This window comes from Mesoplodon mirus (assembly GCF_964341445.2).
Source record: "Mesoplodon mirus genome assembly, chromosome: X".
Classification (NCBI taxonomy): Eukaryota; Metazoa; Chordata; class Mammalia; order Artiodactyla; family Ziphiidae; genus Mesoplodon; species Mesoplodon mirus.
This window is the reverse complement of record NC_138981.1, coordinates 15,569,243-15,592,784: the sequence shown is the minus strand read 5'-3', so window position 1 is coordinate 15,592,784 and position 23,542 is coordinate 15,569,243. Positions and strand designations below refer to the sequence as shown.

The 23,542-nt window shown below is 43.7% G+C and overlaps 1 protein-coding gene across 6 annotated transcripts in view; it reads left to right on the top strand.

Moving 5' to 3' along the window:
- Positions 1-23,542, top strand: part of CTPS2 (CTP synthase 2) — a 108,008-nt gene that overhangs the window by 15,722 nt on the left and 68,744 nt on the right. For all 6 annotated transcript variants that reach the window (XM_082609606.1, XM_082609608.1, XM_082609607.1 and 3 more), the window contains 10 exons: positions 2,150-2,250; positions 6,134-6,250; positions 6,528-6,611; positions 7,479-7,559; positions 10,866-11,017; positions 14,793-14,925; positions 17,170-17,258; positions 18,390-18,484; positions 20,450-20,512; positions 20,619-20,662. In XM_082609606.1, the coding sequence (XP_082465732.1) occupies positions 2,150-2,250; positions 6,134-6,250; positions 6,528-6,611; positions 7,479-7,559; positions 10,866-11,017; positions 14,793-14,925; positions 17,170-17,258; positions 18,390-18,484; positions 20,450-20,512; positions 20,619-20,662 (959 nt within the window). The remainder of the gene's footprint in view (positions 1-2,149; positions 2,251-6,133; positions 6,251-6,527; positions 6,612-7,478; positions 7,560-10,865; positions 11,018-14,792; positions 14,926-17,169; positions 17,259-18,389; positions 18,485-20,449; positions 20,513-20,618; positions 20,663-23,542) is intronic.

Genomic DNA, 23,542 nt, shown 5'->3' with positions numbered 1-23,542 from the left:
TCCTCCTTTTCTTTTCCTCCAGTTTTATTGAGCTATAAATGACATACAGCACAGTATAAGTTTAGGGTGTACAGCATAATGATTTGACTTACATACATCATGGAATGATGACCACAATAAGTTTAGTGAACATCCATCATCTTTGATAGATGCAAAATTAAAGAAATAGACAAAAATGTTTCCCTTGTGATGAAAACTCTTAGGATTTACTCTCAACAACTTTCATATATAACATAGAGCAGTGTTAATTATATTTATCATGGTGTGTATTACATCCCTAGTACTTATTTATCTTATGACTGGAAGCTTGTACCTTTTGACTACCTTCATCCAGTCCCCCCTGCCCCATAACCACAAATCTGATCTGTCTTTTTTATGAGTTTGTTTGTTTTTGACGTATAACTGACCTGCAACACGATGTTAGTTCCTGTTACACAACATAGTGGTTTGATGTTTTTATACATTTCAAAATGATCACCACGATGGCACCATACAAACTTTTACTTTTCATTTTCCTCAAAGGTTTCAAGTTCATCCTCCATGTTCCTGATTGTATTTTCATCAGTCTTTTTTTTTTTTTAACTAATGTCATTGTTTCCTTTAGTCCATGTTTCTGTCCTCTTTCTCTTTCTGTCTTTAGCTTTTATTTATAAAATCCATGGGAAACCATTTATTCATCACAAATCTGATTGGGGTATAGACTTATTTTGGTTTGTTTTTGTCTGTCCTTTATTTAATATGTTCTTTTCCAACTTTTTTCTTGTATCTTTGCATGGATGATGATTACTCCCCTTTGAAGAAGAACAGTGATGGGGGGGACGTGGGTGGGGTGGGGGGATTGAACTGGAGGGCAGCATGATATGACCCTTTTTTCACCAACCCTTTTCATGGGGGGTATGATTCTTATTTTCTTTTGTCCTTGAAGAGAGACCCGCAGGCCACCCTCCCCCCCGCCCCCCCCCCGGCTTGTATTCATAAGTTCCTACGTGGTAGGGTAAAGGTGCTAATTCCTCATCCCCTTTAAATCACCTTCATGTTGGAAAGCAGCTGAGAAGTAGATAAGAAGTTGGACAGATGGAGATCAAAAGATCAGCTATGTTACTGCTGACACTGGACGGTGTGGTTTAGATCTTAGCTACAATTGTACTTTCTAATAGTTTTCCCCCAAGTGTAGGTATTGGGAAGACCCGCGGGAGGGAGAGTTGCTGCCTCATACCTGCCACGTCCCAAACTTGGGGAGAGGACAAAGCCCCAGACCTGGGCCTTGACCCCTGATCCGTGCACTGCCCACGTGGAGGCAGAGCCGGACCTACCCCGCCCTCCCAGAAAGGGGCTGGGCATGCGTAGTGGGTCGTTCCAAACGCACCAATCAGAGACGACTTCCTCCCGCCTCGCGGGAGCAGGCGGGCCAGGGAGCTGCCGGTGCCGGGGGAGCAGGTGACAGACGCTGTCCGCGTCAGCTTCCCAGAGGGCAACATTCCTGCTTCGTACATCACATTAGGTTAGTTGGCTGCATCTTTTTGTCTCTTCTTCTGAGATTAGCAGCCTCAGGCCCCTGGTCAGCATGCAGGCCTCGTCTACACCCTCTGAGGGACCCTTCCACACTGGCGAATTGCCCAAGGTCTGCAGGGCTGGGCCACTCTGAGACCTTCTTCCCCTTGGAGTCCAGTATTCAGCACCCTCTCTCTCTCTGGTTGGTCGATTTCAAGAGAAACGGCATAACATTTACCACTTTTTTTTTTTTTTTTTTTTTTGCGGTACGCGGGCCTCTCACTGTTGTGGCCTCTCCCGTTGCGGAGCACAGGCTCCGGACGCGCAGGCTCAGCGGCCATGGCTCACGGGCCCAGCCGCTCCGCGGCATGTGGGATCTTCCCTGACCGGGGCACGAACCCGTTTCCGCCTGCGGCGGACCCTCAACCACCACGCCACCAGGGAAGCCCCAAACGGCATAACATTTAAATGACTAGACCTATGTTGCGTCTGTAGTATTAATTTCAGTGAGATGGATAATAATGTGAGGACTGTAGCTTGTCTAATTTGCCAGGTGGCTTTCAGGTTATTTGGGAGGTCTAAAGACACTAATACATTCATTTCTCATGACCATGACCGTGAAATAAGCTTTTGTGCTAATTATTACTTCTTTCTACAGTTGTCCCTCACATTACTGATGCTGTCCAGGAGTGGGTTATGAATCAAGCCATGGTGCCTGTGGATGGTCATAAGGAAGAGCCCCAAATATGTGTTATTGAGGCAAGCATGGAACTTTTCTTTATAATTTATATCCTTATAGGTTTTTAAGCAGCTGATCTTCATTCATTCAACAGATATGTGTAGATGGCCTCATGTGTGCTGGACACTGGCCTAGGAGGTGGGATTACAGCAGGGAGCGACATAGATGGTCCCTGCTTTTGTGGTCACAAGTTAGTGGGCAAGATTGGCTTAAACTGTGTGATTACTCCTGGGGTGGGCGTGCAGCAGTCTGCAAGTGAGGACTGATCAGTCACAGAATGCATTCTACTGAGTGCTGTTTGCAAAGTGCTTTGGAACTAGAGAGAGACTAGAATGAGAATAACATCCATGTACTCCTTATCTAAAGGTCAGTTGACCTAATTGCCAGGCAGGACAGCAGAATAATGAACATTTTGGTTCCTAGAGGCAGACTCCCCAAGCTCACATTTCTGCCCTCACCCCCAAGTGGTGTATGGCTTAGTGGTTAAGAGTCTGGAGCCAGACTGCTTGGGTTCATAGCCCAGCTGGTTCACTTACCAGCTGGGTGACCTTGGACAAGTTTGCTTAACTACTCTGTGCCTCAATTTATTCATCTACCAAGTGGGGATAATGTTTTGAGGATTAAATAAGCCAATACGTTTAGTGCTTAGATTGTGTCGGATCTATACTAAGTGCTCGAAAATTACTAACCATTGTTAAGATGCTTGTATGACTTGGCAAGTTACTTCTCAAAGTGTCAATGTACTCATCTATAACAATATGATAGTGTAATATTGTAATCACAACAAGGTAATAATAACAGGGTTGTTGCAAGAATTAAATATAATAATGTAAAAAGCACTTGGCTGTGTCTGGCATTTAGGAGGTGCTCAATAAACATGTTAGCTGCTGTTATTGTCATCGTTATCAGTGTTTGTGAATAGATATTATGCTACCCACAAGATCCATTTTGTTAATAGTAGAGCTGATAACATAAATGTGCTGTACTATCATATATTAATTACATATTTTGCTACTATAATGGTATGGTTGATAAACTTAATGTAAATGTATAAGTGTGCTATATAAAATTTTCTCTCCTTTTGTATTTCTTCCTTCACGATTTACGAGGAAAGAGAGGATGCTTCCTTTATAATTTTTAAAAATCGGAGTATAACATAAACACAGAAAAGTGCACATATCACAGATGTATAGCTTGATGAAGTTTTATAAACTGACCATGTCTGCATAACTAGGCTTGCTTCCTTTAAAAAAATTTAATATTTAATACAGTGAATAGTTTGCAAACAAATCGAGGCAATGATAAAGACAAATAGTGTGAGAAAAGAGAAAGGCAGGTAAAAGTGTCAGGAGAATAACATCTGATATGAGAACAAAGATGTAAACTGGGGCATAGCTTGACTCTACGGTGAAGGAGACTTGCACGGTCACTCTCTTTATTGATTTTCAGTTTTTAGGACCCATCTCCAGGATGAATCAGAGAAACCTTAAAAGCAGGAATGTGTCATCAACTTTGAAAAGAGGGATCGTGAGGTGGAGGGGGTGGAGGAGTGCTGGAGGGGAAGGAGGGAGGGCAGAACCTCATTGTACACTGCGAGGGTCTACAGATACTGTTAGTATTTGGCTGAAAAAGAAGCAAAAGTATCTCAGGTTAGGAAAGTAACCAGTAGAATTAACAATTGAGATTGGTATCTGGGGATGGGGGTACCAGAGAGCTGCATCCTCATCTGTCACAGCAGGAAGTACACCTACGTTCATTAGAGGGTGTCTGAAATAGCTAAGTTGAGGAAGAGCTGAGATGGATGAGCTTTGGTTTAGAGATATGGAGGTAACTACCAGAAGAAATCCCAACAAAGAAGTTAAAGCGCTTGCCGGGCTTCCCTGGTGGTGCAGTGGTTAAGAATCCGCCTGCCAGTGCAGGGGACACGGGTTCAAGCCCTGGTCCGGGAAGATCCCACATTCCGCGGAGCAACTAAGCCATTAAAATTGGGGGCAGCCAACTTTTTCTGTAAAGGGCCAGATAGTAAATATGTTTGGTTTTGCAGGTCAGAGAGTCTCTGTCACAGCTACTCCACTCTGCCATTGCAGTGCCCAAGCAGCCTTAGGTGACGTGTGGGTGGGCATGGCCATGTGCCAGTATAGCTTCATGTGTGAAAATAGACAGCAGGCCATCTTAGCCACCCCAGGCTTAGACGATTGCCATAATCCCTGCAAAAGATGGTGTTGGCTTGGGCGTCTAGGGTGGTAGTGGTGGAAATAGCAGTGGAGAGATTTGCAAGAATGTTTTGGAGGTACAGCTCACTGGACAGGGTTGGGTGAGGAAAAGGCGGGAATGGAGGACGATTTACAGACCTCTAGCTTGAACCAGTTAGTGGTAGGAGATGCTGTTGCTGAGATGAGGGAGAAGCCCCCAGACAAACAGGCCCAGGGCTGTGGGGACCAGGAGTTCAGTTTGGGCCATGGTAAGTTTGAATACTTACTGATCCATTCAAGATGTCACGGACAAGTTGGCTTCAAAGCCCAGCGGCGCTGGGAGGAGAGGTCAGGGCTGCAAGTAGATTTTGGACCCAGTCGAGTAGCTGAAGCCAGGGAAGGTGGTGAATCCTGGGCCTGGGCCCACCATGATCTCTTCTTCCTCAGCATCCAGATCATTCCACGTAGTGCTCAAGTTTTGCTCTTGCTTTATTGTTCTTTAGCTCTGCCTTATTCTCCTCGCTAAATTCCGAGCTCCTCAGGAGCAGGTTGTCTTAAGTTCTTCCCAGCAGCTCATTTAAAGTGTTGAGCCTGTAGTAGATGCTCAAATACTAAAGAATTAATTTAAAAATCTGGATGATAATCTTTAAGTATTTAACTATGGTGAGGACGAATGCGTTAAGGTGAATTTTATCCTTGTCTAAAGTAAAATGCTTAAGTAACTTTATTGGAAGTACAATGTAGATTAAGTTAACATTTGTCAAAGGATTACACTGTCAGGAATATTCTCGGGGTTTTTGGTACTACTTCTTTCAGAGAGCCAGCATGTTTTATTACAAGTGATTTAATTCTGGTAGTACCACCATTACAAGGAGACTGTTCAGCTGCATACAGGTGTGTGTGTGTATGTGTGTTTGTTTGTGTGTGTGTGTTCATGAAGAGAGAGAGAGAGAGAGAGAGAGAGAGAGAGAGAGAGAGAGAGAAAGAGAGAATGCTAACTGTTTCACACCAGGCAGAACCAGATGGCTCTCCCTTTTCTCATACTGTCACCGGATTTGAATTCTCCCTTCCAACGGGACCACTGGTAGAAACTAACTGATCTCACTCCTCTGTGGTGTATATTCTGGATCTTTTTATCTGCTTAGGAATTCCCTCCTCTTTTCTTAAAGTGCTCTTTTTTTTTTAAACAAACCCCCCTTTTAAAAAAAATTTTATTTATTTATTTATTTTTGGCTGCATTGGGTCTTCATTGCTGCACGCGGGCTTTTCCCTAGTTGCGGCGAGCGGGACTACTCTTCATTGCGATGCGCGGGCTTCTCATTGCGGTGGCTTCTCTTGTTGCGGAGCACAGGCTCTAGGCACGCGGGCTTCAGTGGTTGTGACTCGCGGGCTCTAGAGCGCAGGCTCAGTAGTTGTGGCACACAGGCTTAGTTGCTCCGCAGCATGTGGGATCTTCCCAGAGCAGGGCTCGAACCTGTGTCCCCTGCCTTGGCAGGCAAATTCTTAAGCACTGTGCCACCAGGGAAGTCCCACTCCTTTTCTTTAAAAAATTTTTTTTTCAGTCTTGATGAGGTGAAGGGTTGACAGCCTATTAGTGATCCCCATTTTCGGGGGACTTCAGTTCTCACGCTTAGTGTGTTAAGAATTGTTCTGTTAGTCTGTGTACCACGGAAGCTATTTGATCTCTTGTGTCTTTTTTTTCCATTCCCAGCTGGGTGGCACCATTGGAGACATTGAAGGAATGCCATTTGTGGAAGCGTTCAGACAATTCCAGTTTAAAGCAAAAAGAGAGAATTTCTGTAATATCCATGTTAGCCTTGTCCCACAGGTGAGCTTTCCAGATAAGTGTGTAGTCAGCAACTCCTGTAGGTCTTCCTATGATACTCTGTTTATTCCACTTTCTTTTTGTTTTGGCCGCATTGTGTGGCATGTGGGATCTTAGTTCCCTGACCAGGGGTTGAACCTGCGCCCCCTGCAGTGGAAGTGCAGAGTCAACCACTGGACTGCCAGGGAAGCCCCCTATTGAAAATTTTAAACCAGGAAGCCATTCATTATCCAGAAGAGTTAGATGTCCAGTGTACTGACAGTGACCCATTTCTTTTCAGCCCAGTGCTACTGGAGAACAGAAAACCAAACCCACACAAAACAGTGTCCGTGCGCTGAGGGGGTTAGGCCTGTCTCCCGATCTGGTGAGTTAAAGAGAGTGGGTAAGTTTCTTGGAATAGGACCTCCATTTCTTCAATTATAACATCATCTAAGTCCTTCCTACCTCTCAAATGGTTTCTGTGACTGAGCTTTTTGTATCTGGGAGCTGGGGAAGGCTTATTCCCTCATCCTCAAGCGTCGCTTCACACATTTCTAAATTGGCCATCTCTTCTTCTCCAGGTCCTCATTTGATTGGCCACACTGGCATCTGGGCAAGTGCAATGTCCTGTCATTTGTGTGGTCCCTGGGTCCCTTAGAGGGAGGTGGGACCTGGGAGATTTTCCTATGAGCCTGCTAGGTCAGGCTGTCCCTGCTCTTATTTATAGCAGTAATCCAGTTATTGCCAGTAGTCTAGATCAGAGGCTGGCAAGTAAGGGCCTGCAGACCTGCCTCCTGTAAAGGAAGTTTTTCTACAACACATTACCACTCATTGTCCACATTTGTCTCTGGCTGCCTTTGCTCATGGCGGTACCATGAGGAGTCACGGCAGCAGCTGCATGACCTGCAAAGCCTAAAGCTTTTGCCATCTGGCCCTTTAGAGAAAAGTTTGCCAACCCTTGGTCTGGCTCTATTCTTGTAGTTTTAAAGAAGTAACATTTGTGAGCCTCCAGTCTGTTCGCTAGAAATGCCTTGACATTTCCTACTGGTGGATTTGTGTTGAGTTTGGTTACACTTGCTTGTATTAGTGCTCAGACCAATTTCTAGTAGCCCAGTGGAACGCCCAGGATGGAGAAATGCCCACTCGGTCAAGTCTCCTGGAGCAAAATTAACGTAGCGTCCTCCTGAAAATCAGTGGCGGTGTGAACAGCCCAATTCCTGTCTGCTAACCCATGCGTAATTGACTTTGACAGATTGTCTGCCGAAGTTCAACGCCCATCGAAATGGCTGTGAAGGAAAAGATTTCTATGTTTTGTCACGTGAACCCTGAACAGGTTAGTGCTGCTCTTTAGATTTGAATGCCTTGCAGGCACTTCTGCTGATGCCAGCATTTTACACCTCTTAAATTATCGTATTACTTTTCACAACATTTATAAAAGATTTGGGGGACTCATATGCAACTACGGCTCCCTTGCCCTTAAGTGAACAGTCTTGAGACTCCTGAAATAGATTGTGTGTTTCACTCCTTAAATTTTAATTGTAGGTACAAAACCAGGTGAGTTGTTTTTTTAACTCGCAGTCCAACCTCTAGAGAGAACCATTTGAAGCCTGCTTATCGTCTCTTTATCTTGTCTTTCCAGGACACTTATGGCTTTTACTTTGATTTCCCTTTTGTACTTGTTACAGCTTAACTCACCCCAAACCACACATTAAGGTGACATTCACACTATCACTTCTGATTACATCAGTGGCCTCAGTTCAGTTCATTGCTACAAAAACCACTGTGACGTGGGTTCAGGTCCTCTGTTCTGCAGGACTTTCCACCTGGGTATCCAAGAGCCGGCTTTTCTTTTCTCTTTCATCTTTTTCTCTTTCATCTGCTTATCTCTGTCTCTTGTTTGCAATAAGGCTCAGGCACAAGCGATTGGAGTTTAAAAAGTGATATGAGGGGTGCTCAGGAAAAGGGCAAGGTTTGGCAGAAACCTTTTGTTTTCTTCAGATTAGCTCGGGGTTCTCTGAAGCCTAAAAACCACCTAATCAGATTTCTGAGTCTCAGGAGGCAGGCTGATGTATTCACTGCCTGATGCTTCAGGGTCAGTGCACAAGTCTGAACTCCTTTGAAAAATGTGATGGCAGGTTTAAAGCACTCTCCTATATCTGTGTGTCATCAAGCCGTTTTGGTTTTATTCCGTTGTTTTTTGTAAATAGTACTTGGTGTGGGTATCACACACACATTTAACCTGGTTTCCGAAATAGAAGGATACAGCTTTTAGAGTTGGGTTGCTGAGAGCTCTGAGAACAGATGATACAGTCCAAACTTTCAACCGTATGAAGTTTCCTTTTTTTTTGGCCATGCTACATGGCTTGCGGGATCTTAGTTCCCCGACCAGGGATTGAACCTGGGCCACAGCAGTGAAAGTGCCAAGTCCTAACCCCTGCACTGCCAGGGAATTCTTGAGTTTATTTTCTTTATAACTATAGATTCTGAAGAATGTTCTATCTCATCAGTCCACAGGCTAGTCTATTAGCCATTTTTTAGCACACTGCATTTTTTTAAAAAAAATTTTATTAGAGTATAGTTGATTTACAATGTTGTGTTAGTTTCTGCTGTACAGCAAAGTGAATCGGCTATACATATACATATATCTATCTACTCTTTTTTAGATTCTTTTCCCATATAGGTCATGACAGAGAATGGAGTGCCCTGTGCTATACAGTAGGTTCTTATTAGTTATCTATATTTTATATACAGTCGTGTGTATATGTCAATCCCAATCTCCCAATATCCCCCCCACTTCTCCCCCCCTCCCAGTAACCATAAGTTTGTTTTCTACATCTGTCAGCACATTGCTTTTTCTCATATGAGTTAATTCTCCCATTTCTTAGTTCCTGGTGAACTTACATTTAGAGCTCTTCTCACCTGGATTGCTGAGGAGGGAATGGAAAGTCACAGGCGTCTCTGTGATGTTCTCTGTTACCATGATATTTGAAAAAATGTCTCTGGCTTGGAGCATAAATGAGTAAATAGCTCCACACCTCATGCCTTGCACTTGTGGGAGTTGTGGCTGTCCAGAGATTTATCAATAATTTTAATTAATAATTGGGATGGAGCCTCATATCAGTGACATCTTGGCACTTTGAATTGTACCACGGAATGCATGGGTGAGATACAATAGTCTTAAGTATCAAGTTGTCCATGTCCAAACAGCTTAGGAACCCTTGGTTGGATAGCTATGGATTGGGAAAGACTGAACACATAGAGTTGGCAGAACATTTCTTGGCATTTATTTAGGATGTGGCAGATCCTTAAATGCCTGCCAGTAGCCCTTTGCATGTACCTGAGAGGGTGGTGAAAGCTCCTTAGGGTGTGAAAAACAACCACACCACCTGGCATTTAAAAGAGCCTTTCTCCCCTCACTTAATTTATATATAAATTAAGTGTAATTAATTTGACTGTGTTAATGTGTGCTTCTAAATTTACCCAAGTGAAGGGAGCACAGACAAAAGCAACTACAGAGGCAGCAGCAACAACAAATGAGTGAACAAACAAACTTCATACCCACACTTAGAAGACAGGGTGTATGTGTTCATTGCTACTGCCTTAACCTGGGCTTAGAAGATGGTGCCTTGGGCCATGTGTCTTGGATACTGACATATAAAGCATTCATGTTCCAATACCAAGTCTCTGACACCCCCTGGGGTTCCTGCAGTTCAGCTCAGACACTAACTACCTGGAGTGAGCATCAGACTCCGCAGGTCTTTATAAGACTGCCCTGCACTTCAGACACTCGCCGCAGGTTTCTGTTGTCCCAAGCCACCCACGCTTCTGCCGGGCTGACTACAAAGTTGAAGCTTCCCGTAGCCACCTCAAGTTTGATAATTCTCTAGAATGACTCACAACTCCGGAAAGTGCTATACTTATGATTACTGTTTAATTGTAAAGGGTGCAGGTGAACAGCCAGATGAAGAGACACAAAGGGCAAGGTCTAGGAGAGTCCCAGGCACAAGAACTTTTATCCCTGTGGAGTCAGGCTGCACCACCTTCCCAGTACATCTGTAAATTCACCAGCGAGGATGCTCCCCTGAGTCCTGATGTTCAGCATTTTGATTGGGGTTTCATTGCGTACGCATGATGGAGTAAATCATTGGTCACCTGATTGAACTCAGTCTCTAGCCCCTGTCCCCTCCGTGGAGGTCAGGTGGCTGAAAGTTCCAGCCTTCTAATGACCTGCTTGGTTTTTCTGGTGACCAATTCCCATCCTGAAGTCATCTAGGGGCCACCCTGAGTCACCTCATGAACTTAACAAAGTTACCCCTATAACTCAGGAAATTTTGAATGTTTTTGAAGCCCTGTGCCAGGAACTAGGAACAAAGAATGTGTATATAGGGAAAAAAATATATATATTCTACCATAGCATCCATGGTTCCAGATGTAGAATAATGACTTCAAAGTGTTTTGTAATTAGATCCAACTAACCTTGTGTAAATCTGACTCCTGTTTAGGTTGCTGTGTTCTTGGTTTTCTTCTGTCAGTAAAAATAAACTGCCATCTCTCTTGAGTTTTGGTTCATTCTTACGTTCATTTTTGTGGCATACTTGAGTTGTTCCATTAAATATGGTGTTTTATCATCATTGATCAGGTTATATGTATCCACGATGTTTCTTCCACCTACCGAGTACCTGTGCTTTTGGAGGAACAAGGCATTGTTAAATATTTCAAAGCGAGATTGGATCTGCCTATTGGGGATTCTGCAAGTAATTTGCTTTTCAAATGGAAAAATATGGCTGACAGGTACTGTGAAAGGAATTACTAATGTAATTTTTCATAATTCTTGGGTTTGGGGGTAGCACTGAGGTGTACCTTAAAAGGTAACTATGTAATATTCCACTTTCCACATGGGTATGTTTGGTTCTGGAAACATCTAAAGCTCTAGCATATTGTTAGGGTGTTTTGCTGTACTCTGAAGATTTCTGGGGCCTTTGATTTTGCTCTACTAAAGCCAAGTGAATTGAAGGCATTTGGATTCCAGAATTTTAAAAAACTTTTGGAAGCATTTATTTATTAGTTTATTATTTAGTTTCTGAATATTTTAAACAGTTTAAAATGCTACAGGCTTTGTTTTGTTTTGTTTTGCTTATTTTTAAGATTTGGCTAACATTTCTTAAAGAAAATCCTTCTGAATGGGAAGTTTTGGCTATGGCATTGTTGTTCTATCCTGCAGTTATTAACTATCAGTATCGGCATTAAAAACCCCTGATAGGTTTTAGCTTTAAGACAGTCATATTGATTTCAGCAAGGTTTGTCTAATTTGATGTCGTATACAGATTAAATCCCCATCACCTGTTTTCTTTTACTAACTGTTGATGAGGCGTGACCCCATAAAGTCCTGGCTGCTTGACTTCTCCTGCAGCTGAAGTAGAGGCAATAGGCGCAGTAGTTACAAGTGAAGGCTCTGGTGTTGCTAAGGAGTAGATCTTAAAAGTTCTCATCACACACAAAAAATTGTAACTATGTGTGGTGATAGATGCTAACTAGAATATTGTGGTCATCATTTCGTAATATATAAATATATTGAATCATTAGGTTATACATCTGGAACTAATGTAATGTTGTATGTCAGTTATATCTCAATGAAAAAACGTAAGCTCTGGTGTCAGGCACCATAGATTCAGACCCCAGCTTCTCCTTTCACTAGCTGTTTTTGAGTTTGGGTAGATTACTTAACCTCTCTGGGCTTATTCTCCCATCCATATATAACTGGGGGGATACTAGTACCACGTTGTGGCACTTATGAGAGAAAATACACCAGGCCTTAACATCACATCAGGCACTATTGGTTACTGATGTCGGTAACAATAATTTAAATGATTTGATGATGACAAAAGCACTGACCTTTGGTAGATGACTAGTAGATTGAAAGTTCTTTTGCCCTTTCACTTTAAAATTTTAAAAGCATTTAGAAACTTTAATATTTTAACTCTTTGTGTTGGAAATAGTTCTAAATTTTACTCTATGCCTCTGTGCTTTTTAAAGCCAGTGTTTGGTTTCTGTATTAGTTTCCTGTGTCTGCTGTAATAAGTCACTACAAAATGGGTGGCTTAAACCAATAGAAATTTGTTCTGTCACAGTTGTGGAGGTTAGAAGTCCTAAATCAAGGTGTCAGCAGGGTTGGTTCCTTCTGGAACTCTGAGGGAGAATCTGTTCCACGCATTTCTCCTGGCTTCTGGGGGCTAGCTTCCTTGGTGTTCCTTGGCTTGTGGGCGCATCACTCCAATCTCTGCCTCTCTTGTCACGTGTCCTTCTCCTTTGTGTCTTCTTCCTTTCTCTTTTATAAGGATGCTTGTCTTTGCAGTTCGGGCCCATTCTAATTCAGGATGATCTCAACTGGAGATCCTTAACTTAATTGCATCTGCAAAGACCCTGTTTTCCAGATATGGGCACATTCATAGGTTCTGGGGGACATATGTTTTTTGGGGCCACCATTCAGTTCAGGCTTCAAGCAAAGGGGATATTGAGCATCAGTCCCTCTGCACCATTTTGGCCATGATGTTAGTTCATTAGTCATGGCAGTGTGAAGTGTCCATTCTTTAGGCCCTGTCCCCTCAGTACAGCCTGTAGAGAGATACAAGGAGGCACACAGAGGTCAAACGGACGGCGTTGATCGTGGAGGTCCAGTGCTGCCCAGAGGCCAGGGGTTCCTGGTTGAGCTGGGTGGAAGAACTTGCCTGGGTCCTGAGGTGGGGACAACCCTGCCTCCCCGGGAACCTTCCTGCTGGGGGATGGGCCTACAAAGCCGACCAGCTGACTGCAGAGTCAGCTGCTGTGTCACACCCAGCTGATGGCTGAATGGAGAGCACGAGGGGAGGGAGGTGCTTGGCTGGTCCGGGCAGTGCTCCATGAGCCCAGCCTGCAGGGCCAAGAGGGGAAGAGAGCACAGGGGCGTGGGCTCGGCATACCTCCCTGGACGGCGGCTGGACTGACCCAGTGGCCTCCCCTGTCCCCCACTCCCCCCCACCCTGCCCCGGGAAGACCAGCAACGAGTGAGTGGAAGGAGAGTGGCTGAAAGGAGGGACTGGCCATGCTGACTGCAGCCCTGCGTCCCTCCCCGGAGGGACAGGATGCGTCCCCCACCCCACATCGTCTTGGAATCTTGGCTGGATACCAACTTGCTTTGTTACCTGAGTCCTTTCCCTAGAGCTGGGGCGAAGCACAGGCAGGCAGGCAGGCAGGCAGTCTCCACAGAGACATAAAATTAACTGGTAAGTTAGAGGTTTAGCATCTTTCTCTCACGTTCTTCAGTCACCTTCCTAGAAAGTCACCTCTGCTGTCAATTTTGACTTCTTAGCCCCTTGTGCCTTTTTCTCCTCCCAGCCTGTTTCCATCAGGCTTCTCTGCCACTCTTTGCAGATGTTGTTATGAAGGAGGAATATTCCTCATCCCGGTAACATTTTCGTTCTAAGGTGTTTGGGGAACAGTTTGCTTCAAAGCCCTAAAAGATCTTCAGCCCCAAGTGACATTCCCGCATACTTAGTACCAGACCAGGCATTTTTCATGTTCCTTGAACAGATCTCCTGACGAAAGCAACGGTAAAGCTTATGTCTCTAATGGTAAAATGTGATTGAGTGTCTCATGTAGAATGGAATTTTCTCATAAAAATGATCTAAGTGGCTTATAGTATTTTAAATAGTTCTCTCAGCACCATTCTTCAGGAATGCCGTAAATAACCTGGCTTTTGTGGGCCAGCTGGGAATGTAACTATTTTTAATGTAGACACTTTGAATGCATTTTCTTATATGGTATCACCTTACAAAGGTAATATTGGAGTGTCTCCTATTGACACTGAGAATGCATTTTTTTATACAGTGTCACCTTATAAATGAATTTCAGGACAGCTCATGTTTATTAGATGGGGAGAGCTTTTTTCTTTAAATTTATTTATTATTAATTTTTGGTTGCATTGGGTCTTCGTTGCTGTACACAGGCTTTCTCTAGTTGCGGTGAGCGGGAGCTACTCTTCGTTGCGGTGCACAGGCTTCTCATTGCAGTGGCTTCTCTTGTTGTGGAGCACGGGCTCTAGGCACGTGGGCTTCAGTAATTGTGGCACGTGGGCTCGGTAGTTGTGGCTCGTGGGCTCTAGAGCACAGGTTCAGTTGTAACACACGGGCTTGGTTGCTCCGCGGCATGTGGGATCTTCCCGGACCAGGGCTCGAACCCGTGTCCCCTGCATTGGCAGGCGGATTCTTAACCACTGCCACCAGGGAGGCCTGGGGAGAGCTTTTTTATTTTTAATGCATTTAACTTTTTCTCTGATATACTCTCCTCACATTTATATCTTTGCCTGCTTATGTAAGCCAATGTTGGGCTTTCTCATGATTTTCAAATCTCTTGGGGTACAGATTGTTATTCTTTGGGGGTGGGGTGGGGAATTTGAGTCAAGTACACCAAGTTCAAGGCACATCTGCTCCTCAGGTTTTAAAAAGTGCCTTGGGATAAGAACAGTGGCTGTCATTATGCTTGTGATGTGATGTTACATGCATATAACCTTTAAGCTTGTTTTCCTTCCCAGGTATGAAAGGTTACAGAAAACGTGTTCCATAGCCCTGGTTGGCAAATACACCAAGCTCAGGGACTGCTATGCCTCCGTGTTCAAAGCCCTGGAACACTCAGCGTTGGCCATCAACCACAAGTTGAATCTGATGGTGAGCCCGCACCTGGTCCTCTGCCTATTTCAGGCATTCATCATGAAATCTTGTGTTGCAGAGAGGCAGGTTGTGTTCAGGGATCCCCGAGTCCACCTCCAGGGTTAATGATTCACCAGGGGGACGCAGAGGACTCAGCATACAGCTGTACTCACGGTTGTGACTTAGTTTAGTGATAGGACGCAGAGCCAAGTCAGCAAAGGCAAAGGCACGTGGGATGAAGTCTGGGGGAAACCAGGTGTAAGCTTCCAACAGCCCTCCTCCAGTGGAGTCACGGAGGACGTGCTTAAATCCCCCAGCAGCGAGCTGTAACAACACAGGTGACGTGCTGTCACCAGGGAAGCTCATTAGAGACTCAGCGCCCAGGGTTTTTACTGGGGGCTGGTCACACAGATGCCCTCTGCCTCCGGAGTGTCAAAATTTCAGACTCCCTGGAGGAAAGCAGGTGTTCAGCTTAAATCATGTTGTTTCTCCAAACACTGTAGGCACACTGAGCCACTCTTACTGGTTCTTGGGAATGGTGGGAACCCTCCCCAAATCCACGTTTCCAGATGCCAGACAAGGGCCAACCTTGTAAGCAGGCATTTCCAAGGATTTCAGTCTGTTAACTTTTTTTCTGCATACAGGTTTAAGGCACAGTTTTTGAAATTAGGCTTTGCACATTCAGGGACATATATACTTCATGCTCATGTAACTATTTTGTGTTTGTCTAATGAGAAAATAATAGAACTTTTTTTCCTCTTTAGCGTGGGAATTGAACCCAGATTTTTAAAATGCCATATTTATATATATTTCCCTTTCTAACTTGGAGGACTGATATCTGGCAAACAGTGATTGTTTGTTTTTTAAACAGTATTATGGGATAGCAGAGGTGGAGTTATATATAGCTTGAATATATTCTTTGTTAGATACAGAAGTAGTATATGCTCAATGTAGAAAATTTAAGCAAAGCATAATGTAAAATGCAGAAAGTGGAAGATTCTTCCGCCGTGAAATCCCCCTTCTCTTGATGTACCTGTCGTTCCCAGTTTGATGCATATCTTTCTAGAGTTTTCTCCCCCTATATAAATGTTTATATTTAATGCTATTCTCTCTGGGTATATCACAGTTTAGGGAGGCCTTATTATCTTGATTTAAATGGTAAAACCTTAATATAATGAGCCAAAAGATACACTTATGTGTTCGAGAAACTTAGTAACTTCCAGCTTAGGACCTATCCAGTTTTCTCTCACCTCTTTGTAGCTTCCTTCTCTAATCACTTTTTATTTTTGACTTTCCAAGGAATAGTTCCCTGCCTGTTCTTCCTCTTCCTTCCTAGTCCGCCAGTCCCTCATAGAAAAAAGAAAACAATAGAAAATCTGTTATAATACCAATTTTATAAAGTAAAATTTTGTATCTTAAGATATATTCAGATAGTAATTTTTACAACAGAAATTCTAAAATAATATAGACATATATAGGGACTGTTAAGTACATAGGATTTGTTGTGCACGTTTTTCACGTAATAGAATTCATTGATGGTGGCTTCTACTAAGTACTGTTTGAATCATGGACTTGTGCTGTGTTTATCTCGCCTGGCTTTTGCAGTAATTTCCTGACTGGTTTTCAGTTTTCCCTCCCTTTCCTTCACTGAGCCAGAGTGATTTTTCTAAAATCGCTCTCTGTTCCTTCAGATTTTTCAGTGGCTTCAGGTATAAACTTCTCTCACCGGATGGAGCTTCTTTTGAAGTCCCCAGAGTGGTCACCACTTTCTGGTTTTTGTCTGTTTTTTGTCTTTCTGATTTTTGAAGCTGTTCCTTCACAGCCCTCCCCCACCCCCCGCACCCCTTCCCACTTGCCCCCCAACTGCACACACGCGCTCGGCTTGCGTCCACTCATCCTCAAGGGCTTAGCTTCTTGGACATCCCCTTCCCAGAGGGCTTCCCTGAAGGCACTCTTGCCCTTCTTCTCTCCGGTCCACATACGTGTCAGCTGCGGCTCCTGGTTCCTTCCGCAGCGTTCTCTTCTTTGCCCATCATAGCCATTACCTCCCTGTAATGTGGATGCCTGTTTATTTGGTTTCATAACCTGCCTGAAAGATTGTAAGAGCCACAAGACAGAGATGGTGCTTTTCTATGCTAAGTGACCAGTACAGTATTTGCATAATAAGTAGTCATCAAATAATTGTGTCAGTATTAGATGGCTCTAGTATTTTCCAGTTTTTATTTTTCTGAAATGTTCCTTTAACTTGTTGCATGTTTTTAGTACATAGACTCCATTGATCTGGAGCAGACTACCGAAACTGAGGACCCTGTGAAATTCCACGAAGCTTGGCAGAAACTCTGCAAAGCTGAGTAAGTACCACGCCAGTTAGGAGAACGCCATTGTGATTTTTTCCATGATTCGATTTACCCCAGTTACTAATTTTTGTGCATTTTGAAGTGTAGTTTGGAGTACTTGTGGTGATTCTGGATGGTTGTGCTGCATTCATGCTGCATTTACTTTGAAACGTGCCATGTCAATGTAAGTGGCACGTGCAGTGGAGATGGTTTTATTCTGGGGAGGATGACGATACTGTATTGGCGGGAGAGTGAGCTGATGCTACTGAAAGATGCAGAGATGGACCTTACATATACAAAGTTAAAGTGCAAGAATGACAATCCTCCCTCCTCTCTTGGTTTTATTTTCTTTTCCACATCCTTTGATTCTAGGTTTTATTTTGTAAGTAATCAATAAAACTTTTGGGGGTGGCATTGTGTTGTCAGGGTAGCATGGCCCTTGGGTTTTTCTCTTAAACTCTTGTGTTTTTGTTTTTTTTAAAATTAATTAATTTATTTATTTTTGGCTGTGTTGGGTCTTTGTTGCTGCTCGTGGGCTTTCTCTAGGTATGGTGAGCGGGGGCTACTCTTTGTTGTCGTGTGCGGGCTTCTCATTGCAGTGGCTTCTCTTGTTGCGGAGCACGGGCTCTAGGCACATGGGCTTCAGTAGTTGTGGCGCATGGGCTTAGTTGCTCTACGGCATATGGGATCTTCCCAGACCAGGGATCGAACCCTTGTCCCCTGCATTGGCAGGCAGATTCTTAGCCACTGCGCCACGAGGAAAGCCCCAGACATCTTAACATTTGTATAAAAGTACTTTTAAAAGAACCTTAACCTATTTTTATTCAGATAATTCTTTCAGTGGCATTTTTAATTGAATTGAGCTTCTCAGTCACCATGCTCACGTGCTGCAAAGACCTATCAGAAAATATATATCAAGGTCAGTTGTGAGAAGTTGTTGCAACTTCTTTATAACATTGGGAGGATTTCAAGAAGAAAGTCCAGGATGTGAAATCATGTAATCAGTTCTGAAAATAGACTCCAAGCGTATTCTCTAGCAGCTGTGCCAAGTGTCGGATTTGGGATCAATAAGCATGAATGGCTGAAAACAAGAGTTTTACAAATAAAAATAATGTCAAATTTCCCCTCCTCTTGTGTTGCTTGCAGTGGTGTTCTTGTGCCAGGAGGCTTCGGAATCAGAGGAACGTTGGGAAAACTCCAGGCGATTTCTTGGGCACGGTCAAGGAAGATTCCTTTTCTGGGTAAAACTGATGTTTATGAATCCTAACTATGAGTTTTTTAGATTTTTGACACCTAGTAGGGTAACACGTAATAGAGTTTGTTTATGTGAAAAGTGTGATCTTGAATTTGAATATTCAGGTGCCAAATAGTTTGCTACAGGGTCTGGAAACTATATTCTGCGAGCCTTACCTGGCTTGCAGCGTTTTTGTAAATAAAGTTTTATTGGAACACAGCCACACCAGTTGGTTTACCAATTGTCTGTGGCTATTTTTGTGATGCAGTGGCAGAGTTTGAGACCCTACAGCCTGCAAGGCCTAAAATCTCTGCTCTCTGGCCCTTGACCAAAAACATTTGCCAACCCAGGAGAACTTACCACTTTTCTGGTTGTGTAGCAAGAGGCTGTTCATACCTGCCCTTCTCCAATTCCACCTTTCACCACTTCGAGCAAACATCTCAACAGAATGCCACAGTGTTATTTCTCATCAGAAAAAAAAGCTTACATTGAAATTTATATGCTCCTTCTAGAAAAGATAGTACAGAAAGACCGTCCAACGTCATAGGGACAGCTCTGTTAAGATTTAGTAGAGCTGGGTCTTTTCAATGCATTTGTCCAAATTGCAAAGCATGGCTTCTGGAGCAATGAAACCAGATGAAATGGAACACTGATGGGATAAAGGCAGCCCTGCAGCTGGGGATTCAGGCGGAAGAGGGAGTGGGGAGAGGCCATGTTTCATGCTGTGCTTGCATGGGCTGGTGGGTTTATGAACCGAGTGGGTCAGCTTTGGTGCTCTTTACTTAATATCAGCAGACTGTTCATTTTCCCCCTTGCCTGTTCTTTGATTAGCTTCCTAGATGCTCTCCACTTGGGATCCATTTTCAAAAGAGAAACCAGGAGTAGTTACCTTGATACCTTGCTTTGTTTTATCCATCTAAGCTCATCTGGGCCACTGTTTTCTTTTGAAGTAATCTTGTTTAGTTTCTGTCTAAACGTGGTTAGCGTTCTTCAGATAATTTTCACTGTGTAGAATAGTTTGCAGCTCTTTAAATTTCTCTTTAACACACTGTCTCTTTATGTCCTAGCCTCATGGAACTTTCTAAAGTGCCCCCAAAGCACTCAGCTGTTTCATGCTTATTGACTTTTGTTCTGGCGTGCCCGGTATATTGATTGCTCTCTCCTTTGAGCCCCTGTGTACCTTGAACATCTATAAAAGCATCTGGAATGCTCCTTGGCATTTGTTTATTGGAGAGAATCGGTGGGCCGCAGTGAATGTGGAGATCGGCGAGGGGCACATCCCTGTGGCAACAGCCCTGGGCCTACACAGGTCCCCTTTTCTCCTTACTGAGCTCTCTGTTCAGTTCCATTTGGCCTCTCTGTTGCGCTCCAGCCTGCGGTGGAGGTACCAGCTCCCCCAGCTGCTGCTGTTTCCCTGCAGTGAGGTTTAGGGCTGTTCTGGGCTCAGCAGCTGGGCACAGACCTCCCGCTCCCCTGCCCGCCTGTAGGTGCTCCTTGGATCCCAGCCTGCTGGCCAGCTGGGGGCTGCCCGCAAGCAGAACCTGCATTTAAGGCAGTGAATCTACCTTGAGAAGAAGGGGTGTGAAGTCCCAGCCCACAGAGACTCCCTCTTGAATTGAAGTGTTGTTAGACATTCTCTGAAGGAGTCGGGCGCTTTGGGGCAGCCCTGCAGCCCACAAGTGTGCCTCGATCTAGAGACACATTTGCAGGGAGGCAGATTTGCCTTTTGGACCTTGCCTTCTCCTTTCCTGGCCTTTTCTGAACTCGCATTTATTCTTCCTCAAGTTTGGGTTGTCCAACCCCTTCCCTGCCCCTGCCACACATGTTCTGAGGGCAGAGGCTACAGCAGCAAACTTTCTTTTTTGGAGCCTACATTCTAGATGGAGGAGATAGACAGCAAATAAATGAACAGAAAATACGAAGCAGTACAAAATACCATTCATTTGCTTTATATATGTGCTTTTTAAAATAGGAGTTTGCCTTGGGATGCAACTGGCAGTGATAGAATTTGCGAGAAACTGCCTTAACTTGAAAGGTAAGTCTGAGATTTTATAATAACCTCTTAGTAAAAAGCATTCTTATTACTTGAGGTATTTTTCAGCAGTATTGGTGAGTTACTGAATTCATTTCTTTATCTTCAGATGCTGATTCCACAGAATTTGAGCCAAATGCCCATGTTCCCGTGGTAAGTGGCTTAACTTTCATTGCTTTGTTTCTGGCTCTGGCATAAACTCATGAGGGGTTATTATTACTATTTTTTTCATTCTGACATCAGGACATTTTAATTATGTATGATTTTTCTTATTCTTATTACTCTTATTGTTATTAGTTTATATCAAACCACTTTGTTCTCAATTGTCCATCTTGTCAGTTGTGCCTTGAAGGAAGACACAGTCCTAGATTGGTTTCTCTTTGCAGTAGTTTTCAAGCTGAATGTTTAGGAAAGAGTTGAGTTGACTGTGACGACAGTTGATCACAGCTGCTGTAAACACGCAGCCTGTCCTGTCTCTAGACCCATCCCCGTCAGTTCTTCTGCTGCTCCTCATCTTTCACCGATTCCTTTTCCTGTAAAACATTCAGTCCAAGATTTTGGGAGCGAAGGCCACTGTGCTCTGTCACCTGCTGCTCTGCTAACCTATCCCATGGCATCCCCCTCTCTCCTGCACTTGGGGTTTTATAGTTGGACAATCTGAATGAGTTTTTTAGATGTATCCTGAGATTCCCTACACCTGAGATGTCCCCATCCTGCAGCCTCCTTACCCCTGGAATCTCAGTAAAACCGATGAAGAATTTAATTACAAAAATAAACCAAACCTGATTACTGACAACTTCCTATTCATCCTGGGAAGCCTTTTCTGACCTCCTTTGTTTCCTGGCCTTTGCCTTCTGTACCTTGTACCACCTCTATCAGAGTATACACCTCACCATTGTGATGGTTTTTTATTAACAGTTTATTGAGATATAATTCACATACCATAAAATTTAGCCGTCGAAAGTGTATAATGCAGTGACTTAGCACATTCACAGATCTCTGCAACCATCACCACCGTCAATTTTGGACCATTTTGATTACTCCAGAAAGAAATTCCACGCCCTTTAGCTGACATCCCCAAGCCGCCTATCCTTCTAGCTCTAGGCAACCATTAATCTGTTTTCTGTCTCTATATATTTGCCTATTCTGGCCATTTCATATACAGTTGACCTTTTTTTTTTTTTTTGCGGTACGTGGGCCTCTCACTGTTGTGGCCTCTCCCGTTGCGGAGCACAGGCTCTGGACGTGCAGGCTCAGTGGCCATGGCTCACGGGCCCAGCCGCTCCGCGGCATGTGGGATCTTCCCAGACCAGGGCATGCACCCGTGCCCCCTGCATCAGCAGGCTGACTCTCAACCACTGCGCCACCAGGGAAGCCCTACAGTTGACCTTTGAATAATGCAGGGGTAAGGGGCTGACCCTCCATGCAGTCAGAAATCTGCCTGTAACTCCTAGTCGCCTCTCCGTATATGCATTCCTCCGTATCTGTGGTTCCGCATCTACGGCTTCAACCAACCATGGACCATGTAGTACTATTTACTATGGAAAGAAAGGCATGTCTAAGTGGACCTGCTCAGTTCAAACCTGTGTTGGTCAATTGTAAATGGAATCATACAATATGTGGCCTTTTGTGACTGGCTTCTTTCATTTAGCATAACATTGTCAAGGTCTGTCTATGTTGTAGCGTGTATCAGTACTTTGTTTCTTATCCATTCATCCTTTGATGGACATTTGCTGTTTCTACTTTTTGGCTACTATGAATAATGCTGCTATGAATATTTGTGTACAAGTTTTTGTATGGACATATGTTTTTGTTTCACTTGGGTCTATACTTAGGAGTGGAATTGTGGGTCATATCCTGACTGTATGTTTAATTTTTTGAGGAACTGCCAGACTGTTTTCCAAAGTGGCTGCAGCATTTTACATTCCCACCAGCAGTGTGTGAGGGTTCCAATTTCTTCATATCCTCAACAATTGTTATTGTCTTTTTGATTACAGTTGACTCTTGAACAACATGGATTTGAACGGCATGGGTCCACATATATATATATTTTTTTTTTTCAGTAAATACATACTACAGTACTACATGATCCAGTAGGTTGAATTCACGGGTATGGGACTGCAGATACAGAGGGCCAAATGTAAAGTTATATTCGAATTTTTGACTACTTGGGGGTCAGTGCCCCTAAGCCCTGCATTGTTCAAGGGTCAACCGTATAGCCATTCTAGTGGGTGTGAAGTTGTGGCTCACTGTGGCTTTGCTTCACATTTCCTTGATGTCTCAGGATGTCGAACATCTTCTCGTATGCTTATTGGCCACTTGTATATCATCTTTGGAGAACTGTCTATTCAGATCCTTTGCCCACTTTTAAATTGGGTTATTTGTCATTTTATTAGTAAGTTGTAAGAGTTTTTTATATAATCTATATACAAGTTCCTTATTAGATATATAATTTGTACTGTTGATACTTGGAGCCGGATGATTGTCCTGTTCATTGTAGGATGTTCAGCAGCGTCTTGGCCTCCGCCCACTAGATGTCAGTAGTGCACTTCTCCCAAACCCCAGCTGTGACTCTAAAAATACCTGCAGACTTTGCCGCGCATCCCCTGGGGACACAGGTGGACTCGCCCCCCCCGTGGAGAAGCACTGATTCAGAGAAATCTAGTTCTGTTCTCTCCCCTCCAGCATAGTCCCTTCCTTCCCTATGGCAACCATTAATTCATATTTTTGAATGGGTTATCTTCCCATTTTTAAAGTATAAGTAAACCTGTATGTCTACTTGTAACCCCCTCCCCTTCTTAGATAAGTGACAGCACACTCTGCCCATTTTTTCTGCCTGGCTTTTTTCACTTAACTCTATATGCTGGAGTGGAGATCACTCCGTGGAAGGATATAGAGATATTCTTCACTCATTTTTTAAAAAAAATAAATTTATTTATTTATTTATTTATTTTCGGCTGCATTGGGTCTTTGTTGCTGTGCGCGGGCTTCCTCTCGTTGTGGTGAGCGGGGGCTACTCTTCATTGTGGTGCG